The sequence below is a fragment of the Eublepharis macularius genome, chromosome 15 (genome assembly GCF_028583425.1).
Source record: "Eublepharis macularius isolate TG4126 chromosome 15, MPM_Emac_v1.0, whole genome shotgun sequence".
Lineage (NCBI taxonomy): Eukaryota > Metazoa > Chordata > Lepidosauria > Squamata > Eublepharidae > Eublepharis > Eublepharis macularius.
The window spans coordinates 54,276,918-54,285,461 of NC_072804.1; the positions used below are offsets into that span (position 1 = coordinate 54,276,918).

Here is an 8,544-nt window from a genome sequence, read left to right on the forward strand (position 1 = left end):
TGCCAAAATTCAATGTTTTCAAGATGGTATCTCCTTTGTCTTCCACAACTGAGCATATAGTATCCTAGCCGCCGTAATCATATAAAACACCATCATCCTGTCCATTTTATCAAATTCTTCAAGGTTCATACATAACAATAACAATTCTGGGTTCTTAACAACATTTCTGTAATATATCTGACATAGTGTCTACTATTTCCCCCCAGAACTGTTTAGCTTTTTCACACGTCCACCACATATGGTAAAAAGAACCTTCATGTTTCCCACATTTCCAACATTTATCTGACATCTGACTGTTTCCCTTAGCTAACTTTTTTGGCGTAAGATACCATCTATAAATCATTTTATTTAAAACATTTTCTCTTATCGTGGTACATGTTGATATCTTTATAGTATTCTTCCACAATTTCTCCCAAGCTTCCATCAATATATCCTTATTACAATTTATTGCCCATTTTACCATTTGAACCTTTACTATCTCGTCTTCTGTAAACCATTTCAACAAAATGTTATACATTTTAGATACCAATTCCCCCCCCCCCGAAGTAAACACTGTTCCAGCTCTGAGTTCTCTGTCCTAAAACGTGCTTTCCTCCGATCACAATCATACAAATCTTTTATCTGCATATATTGAAACCAACCATATCGAAATGGCAATTCTTCATTGTTTTTAATACTATATAAATTCTGGTCCATTCTAAGGATATTTTGATATGTCGTCCACTCCTCTCCTTCGTATTCAGTCCTTGGATTGACAACCTCCGCTGGTACAATCCACATTGGTGTTTTTTCATTCAAATATCTCTTATATTTAGCCCATACAGCAAATAGACTTCGCCTTACAAAATGATGCAAAAACATCATATCAGCCTTAGTCTTTTCACACCATAGATATGCATGCCATCCAAAGGTTTTATTGTACCCTTCCAATGTCAGTAGTTTATGGTTTTCCAACAGCATCCAATCCCTCACCCAAACCAAACATATAGCTTCATAATATAATTTCAGATTTGGTAGCTGTAGTCCACCTCTCTCCTTTGCATCATATAACACCTTCATCTTGACTCTAGGCTTTTTCCCTGCCCACACATTCACTGGCTATTGTCATTCGGCATCTGCAATCACTCCACTCTCCAAGATACAAGGACAGATTGACTCATTCTAGCTGTATCTGAAGAAGTGAGCTGTGGCTCACAAAAGCTCATACCCTACCACAAATTTTGTTAGTCTTCTAGGTGCTGCTGGACTGTTGCTCTTTTTTTATCACTGTGTTACACATTCATTTGCGCAGAGTTTTAGTGAGTTTATCTTTCTCTTTATATATTTCGTTAATTGTCATACATCAATAGCATAGGTGGCTTTGTATATAATTTATATTTTATTTACATATTGATTTTATTTTAACTATGAATATGTATTTTATAGATGCAGAGGAGTTAGCCATGTTAGTCTGTGGTAGCAAAATCAAAAAGAGTCCAGTAGCACCTTTAAGACTAACCAATTTTATTGTAGCATAAGCTTTCGAGAACCACAGCTCTCTTCGTCAGATGCCTGATACAGAGACAGAAAAGGAGATGTTTACATATACTAGCAAAGGAATGTTTTGATTGCTCCCTCCCCCTCCCCCCAATTGCCTCTTCTCTCTCCTGCTCTTCTGTATTTGACCAGTCTCTGTATCAGGCATCTGACGAAGAGAACTTGATTCTCGAAAGCTTATGCTACAATAAAATTGGTTAGTCTTAAAGGTGCTACTGGACTCTTTTTTAATATGTATTTTATAATATGCACTTTACGTGTAGATACAAACACCTTAGGGGGAGAGGAGATGCTGCAATAACAAATAATTAAAGACGAGGTAGCAACAGGAATTAACGGGAGTTACATCTAACGCACAGTCCCCGCCCAGCAACTAGGCTTCTTCCACGTCTCTCGCGGGGGGGGGGGGACAATTGGACCTTTCCACTGCAGGGGCTAAGGAAAACGTGCGTCAGCCGTCCCTGCTGCGTCAAGCCGTCGACGTCACGCTGTCTCTACGACTGAGGCGGAGCTCCTTGGGCGGCCATCATGAAAATGGGCAGAGAAGGCGCTTCCGCCATATTCCTCGCCGCCTCTCGACCGGCGACGTCAGCTGCCGCGCGCCAGGCACCGGAGGCCCCCTTGAGCCCGGTCGCCTTCTTTCCCTCCAGGGGATTGGGGAGGGGGGGTCCTTAAACGGGGGCTGCCCTCGGCGGTGCCTGAGCCGCCATGGAGCCCCCCTCGGGCTGCCCCTTCCTGGAGGACAGCTTCACCCGCTTCTCCTCCCAGAGCAACGTCTACGGGCTGGCCGCGCTGCCGGGGGCGGCCCGGGGGCCGTGCGGGGCGGGGCCGGAGGAGCCGGCGGGGCCCGAGGGAGGGGGCGCCGAGGCGGCCTCGTGGGGCCCGGAGCCGGCCGGGGGGGCGCCCGCGGGGCCGGGGGGGCTGCTGGCCGCCACCCTGAAGGGGAAGGTCATCTACTTCCGCTACCAGGACCTGCGGCAGAAGCTGCGCCCCGTGGCCAGGGAGCTCCAGTTCACCTACATCCCCGGTGAGTGGGGAGGGGGATCACTTATTGATTCCGAATGGGGCTCTCGGTGGATCCAGAGAGGGGCCTTGGATTCATGTCTCCCCCTTCGCAAAGGATCCAGCTGATTTATTTATTATTTATTTACCTCATTGATCGTCTGCCTTTCTCACTGAGACTCAAGGCGGATTACACATTGGCTGCTTCCACACACGTTGGATAATCCACTTTCAATACTCTGGTGAAGTTTTGGAACTGCTTTTCCATGTGTGGAACAAAAAATCCACTTCCAAAGGATTGCTAAAGTGCATTGAAAGTGCATTATTCAACGTGTGTGGAAACGGCCATTGTGAGATTAGCACAGTCAAGATGAAGGATATTTCAGTAAGCAAAGCTCTAGGGTTAATAAATACATTAGCAAGAATCCAATCAGAGTTGAAGAAATGATGAAACGAGCATAAGCAATTCTAGGACTGACATTAGATAAAACAGAACTTATTAACTTTGGATCTGTTTTAAGTTCAGGAAAACTTCATCTCTTAACTTATTTATTTTTAATTTATGTCATAGTCCTTTCTCACTGAGACTCAAGGCGGATTACGTAGAGTGAGATTAGCACAGTCGATAGCAAGGACATTTCAATTAACAATGCCAGAGGGTAAATAAATGCAAGTTTACAAAGACACAACGTTAGCAAAAATCCAATACAGAGTTGAAGAAATGCTGAAACAGAGCATAAGCAATTCTATGACTGACATTAGGCAACATAGAACTATGCAGTAGGGTCATACTTAAAACAACAGTACTTAGGAGCACATATTTAAAGCAACATAGTGGTGAAGTCTGTGGTCTCTAACTTGTTAGCGAAACATCTCTTTGAGATCATCTCCCTACAATATAGCCCTCCTATCTGTGTAAAAAGCCCTTTTGAATAATTCAGTTTTGTTTTGTTTGCAGAAGGCCAGGAGAGTGGGGGCTCTCCTGACTTCCTCAGGCAGGCCGTTCCATAGGGCAGGGGCCACCACAAGGAATGCACATGTAGGAGCAGCACACGCACACACACACACACACAATGATTTCAAGAGAAGCTTTTTTGTTGACATAATCCTTACAAGGGCCCTGCAAGGTAGGCTGGGGTTGTTAGCCCACTATTTATTTATTTACATTATTTATAGTCCACCTTTCTCGCTGAGACTCAAGGCGAATTACACAGTGTGAATCAGTACAGTCTGTTTCAGAGACATTTCAATAAACAGTGTAATGGTATATATGAATGTAAGTTTGCAAAGATTTAACACCAGCACAGATCCAATAGAGGTGAAACAACACAGAAATAGGGCATAAGCAATTCTAAGACGATGTTGAACAGCATAGAAAACTCCCTAGTCGGATTATACTTACAGCAGCAGACTATTTGTTTCTTTGTTTATGTTATTCATGGTCTGCTTTTCCCACTGAGACTCAAGATTACACAGTGTGAGTCAGTACAGTCAATTTCAAAGATACTTTGGTGAAGTGGTTAAGAGCGGCAGGACACTAATCTGGAGGTTTGATTCCCCACTCCTCCACTTGAAACCAGCTGGGTGGCCTTGGGTCAGTCACAGCTTCCCTGAGCTCTCTCAGCCCTACCCATCTCACAGGATGATTGTTGTGAGGATAACAATAACACATTTTGTAAACTGCTCTGTGGCATTAAATTGTCCTGAAGGGTGGTATATAAATTGAATGTTATTATTATATTATTATTTCAATAAATAATGTAACAGGTTTAAAAGGTAAAGGTAGTCCCCTGTGCAAGCACCGAGTCATTACTGACCCATGGGGGGATATTGCATCACAACATTCTCTTGGCAGACGTTTTTGTTATGGGGTGGTTTGCCATTGCCTTCCCCAGTCGTCTACACTTTACCCCCAGAAAACTGGGTACTCATTTTACCAACCTCAGAAGGATGGAAGGCTGAGTCAACCTTGAACTGTCTGTTTGACCCCAGCTTCCGCCAGGATCGAACTCAGGTTGTGAGCTGAGCTTGGGCTGTAGTACTGCAGCTTACCACTCTGTGCCACAGGGCTCTCTGTCAGATACAACTGACGAAGAGAGCCGTGGTTCTCAAAAGCTTATGCCTCAAAAAAGCTGGTTAGTCTTAAAGATGCTACTGGACTTTTTACTAGATAGTACATAGTAGCAAATAGCAGTGAAGTCTATAGTCTCTGTCTCTTTAGTGAAGCATCTCTCTGTGACCACTTCCTTATAGTACAACCTCTGAGTGAAAAAAGCTCTCTTGAATAATTTAGTTTTGCATAGTTTGCAGAAAGCCGGGAGAGTGGGAGCTTTCCTGACCTCTTCAGATAGGCCGTTCCATAAGGTGGGGCCACCACAGAGAATGCATGTGTTAATTTTGCCCATGAGCAAGGTGACGTCTGCAGAAGGCCCTGTTCAGATGAGCAAAGCTGCTGTGGTGGAACATTGGGAGAGGCGGTCCCATAGATATGTTGGGCCAAGGCTGTGAAGAGCTCTGTATGTGACGAACAGAACCTTGAGCCTGGTAACTGATAAGTAGCCAGTGGAATGACTGCAGAATGGGAGTAATATTCATTCATTCATGAAGTTTACAGTCCTTCTCTATCCCTTTATTGATGCAAAAAGGAGTGAGGCCCAAGATGCTGTGGCTTACCTATAGCTGCCCTAGTGATACTTGAATTGGGATTTTTTTTTTAGCCACCTGCCATGCATGAGGAAAGCAATTCATTTTTAAAATTTGCCTTTGTTTCTTTACATGTACATAGATGCAGCCTGACTGACCTTTTCCTTTTGTTCAAATGGGACTCTACAATTGTACAAGGACTGCCTCACACAGTTGTGCAGGGCAGTTCTGGGGCTGGGCATGCAATTGACTCCACATATCCCAATTCCTTTACGCTACTCATGTCTGTAGACGTGCCTCGTTTGCATTCATGCTTTTGCGTCTTCAGAGCGTGCTGAATTGTCTTTGAGGTATACCTAGCAAAGCGAAGAGTCCTAAAAGAAGAATGATGTGACTTTGTATGCACATGCAAAATAAATTAATTGTAACAGGCAGCTCTCTCCTGCTAGGTTGTTAGCCATGATAGTTCTGTTGTATTGGTCACAGTTCATCTCAGTATACAATGCCTTTGTGTCATTCTCTACCCTTGAAATCTTTTTTCTCTGTTTTTCTAGTTGATGCTGAGATTGTGTCCATTGATACTTTCAACAAGTCTCATCCCAAACGGGGCCTTGTAGTGGGGATCACCTTCATTAAGGTACAGGGTTGGGGTTTTTTTTTTCTATTTCTCGCTGTGAAAATCGGATTCCCCAAATAAGATTAATCACTTTCACAGTTCGTTTATTCAAAAGTAAGCCTTTAGAATGCACACAAAAGTGACCTACTTTCCCCAGATAGTGGCTGGCTTATGTTTTAATCATCACATGTTTTGCTGGAAGTAAGCCCTGCTGCCAAGGCAGGCCCATTCATATGATCAGGGGTCCTTGGGCTGGTGTTTACAATCACCATGATGGGATACTGGAAGGTCTACAGTTGGGTGCATGGCTCAGACATAACAATAATTCCTGGGGAATCATTGGTCTCGTACATGGCTTGGTAACTAAATATTTCCACTGTCATGGGAAAGCATGTTTTATCATTAAGTCTGAACTGCAAAATGTGGGGTTGAATCCTGCATAAAATCTCCACAGATTTTCCACAGAAGGGATTTCCATTAGTGGGGCAGAACTTCTTCACCTCCCCCTTCTACTGATGCCCCAAATGACCCCTGAAATGTGAAGGCAGGAGATTCCGCCCCCCCCCCCAACAGCTTCAGAGGAGGGAAAGAGTTAGAAATTGGAAAGAAGAGGAAATCAGCAAAATTCACTCCTTGCTATATTGTCAAAGGCTTTCACGGCCGGAGAACGTTAGTTGTTGTAGATTTTCCAGGCTGTATAGCCGTGGTCTTGGCATTGTAGTTCCTGACGTTTCACCAGCAGCTGTGACTGGCATCTTCAGAGGTGTAGCTCCGAAAGACAGAGATCTCTGTCACATTGACACTGAGAGATCTCTTGTCTTTCGGTGCTACACCTCTGAAGATGCCAGTCACAGCTGCTGGTGAAACGTCAGGAACTACAATGCCAAGACCATGGCTATACAGCCCGGAAAATCTACAACAACTCACTCCTCACTTCTTCTACTAGTGGAAGTTTCCAGTGTACCTAACCCACAGTGGTTGTGTTGTGAAATGAATCCCGATCTACCTGGCTTTTCTTTTCCTCCCTGCAGGATTCTGGAGATAAAGGATGCCCTTTCCTTAACATCTACTGTGACTATGAACCAGGTTCAGAATATAATCTGGACTCCATTGCACGTACGTTTTGAAGACTTGCCCTTGCTGTCTAATCCCATCCTCTGTGCCCTTGACGCTTTTCAGTCTCTTATGTTACCCTCCGATCTTTGAAAATGAAAAGTCTCTGGAGGCAGGTCTTTAAAAAAAATTACTTTCTTGCTGAGGTGGATTACAAAATACAGAACAATTAAATAGCAGAGACCTCCAATTCACCATTTGTTACCAAAGACAGGTACCGGTGGACTTGTTGGCCCCTAAACCTGGAGCACTCAAGAATAAACCTAACAGCACAACACAGCTGCTTTTACAAACTACAGAGCACCACAAGCACTTCTAAGTAGGAAGATAGTTTAGCACAGCTGCCTTTAAAGACGGACTGTTGTGTGTGTTTTTAAATTGGCTTTATAGTCCTTTATTTCTGTTATAATTTCATTTTTTTTAAAGAATTTTGTTACTGTTGGCTGACTGTCACGTTCCATGATAAAAGACAGAGAGAAGAATAGTTCAGGGAAGCGTTCATATTGATAAATGCCAGGCTCAGAGGAGGGTGGTGTGACTAAGAGATGAAAGAACCTCAAGTCAACTCAAGGGTGTTTTGGACAGCAAGTTTGCAGGTGTAGATGAAGCACAGTTGTGGTTAGGGAAGAAGTCGGCAGTCCCAGCCAGAGGCAAGACGTGAGATCAGCCAGGAACCAGGATCAGCTGAGAGTTAATACATAGAGTAATTCAGACACTGGCTGATTCCGCACAAGTTGGATAATGCACTTCCAGTCCTCTTTATAGATCATTTGGAATGGATTTTTTCGGGTGCGGAACAAAAAATCCACCTCAAACGATTGATAAAGTGCATTGAAAGTGCATTATCCAACGTGTGCGGAATCAGCCACAGACAAGTTGTTCATATTGAAAGGCTTAGCCTAGAGGGAGCAACTTTCCACATCCAGGCTCGATCTGATCAGACTCTCCGTCCAGCTGATCTCTGCATCACCCTTTGGGCCCTTCCAAGCAGGGCTTGCTTCCTCTGCCGGCCAGTCTTGAGGAGGGCCCTGTAGTGCTACAGAGGCAGTGCCACTGGAGCAGAGGACAAGGTGCCAAAGCTGACAGCTCTGAGTTCGAGCCCCTGTGGCACCTGCCAATAGAAACCATACCTAAAATTTTTAAGAGGTTTCGAATAATTCATCTTAAACATTTAATTTTGTGTTACACAGTAACCTTTTTTACTTCGCACGAGCATAAATACCCAAACCCAGTAACGAGTAAAGTTATTTTTTGTGTGGCTCCAATAAAGGTCATGTTTCGGAAATACTTCATCACTACCAGCACCCCTTTTTTTGGTCCAGTCAAATGTTCAGCCCTAACCGAAAGCAAAGCAGACCCTGGGAGTCAGGTGCCAGCTACTGAATGACAAGTCGACACAGCCAAGTGCTGCATTTGCACAATTCCTGTCTCGTTTTCCTGTTGAATAGAGAGAATACTTGTCAGTAACTCTCACTTCATTCAGTGGGGCTCCCTCCCCAGGTGAGCGTGCATAGGGTTGCAACTGGCTGGCTGCCCCCTCAGCTGGGCAGGCAAGTAGCACAGGTGGCCTCCCAGCCCTCCATGTCACTTGCCTGCCCAGCTGAGGGGGTGGCCAGCTTGCCACGCGCTCCCTG

The 8,544-nt window shown here is 44.4% G+C and overlaps 1 protein-coding gene across 2 annotated transcripts in view; it reads left to right on the top strand.

Annotated features, from left to right (window-relative positions):
- The first annotated feature begins 2,111 nt into the window (after nt 1–2,111).
- The window catches only part of KPTN (kaptin, actin binding protein), a 13,615-nt gene continuing 7,182 nt past the window's right edge, over nt 2,112–8,544 (top strand). Inside the window, exons 1-3 of one of the 2 annotated variants that reach the window (XR_008598253.1) lie at nt 2,112–2,563; nt 5,736–5,818; nt 6,829–6,913. Coding sequence is in view for 1 of the 2 variants with exons in the window: in XM_054998656.1 (XP_054854631.1) it covers nt 2,245–2,563; nt 5,736–5,818; nt 6,829–6,913 (487 nt within the window). In the remaining variant the exon portion in view is untranslated. The remainder of the gene's footprint in view (nt 2,564–5,735; nt 5,819–6,828; nt 6,914–8,544) is intronic. The other variant, XM_054998656.1, reaches the window with a different exon arrangement.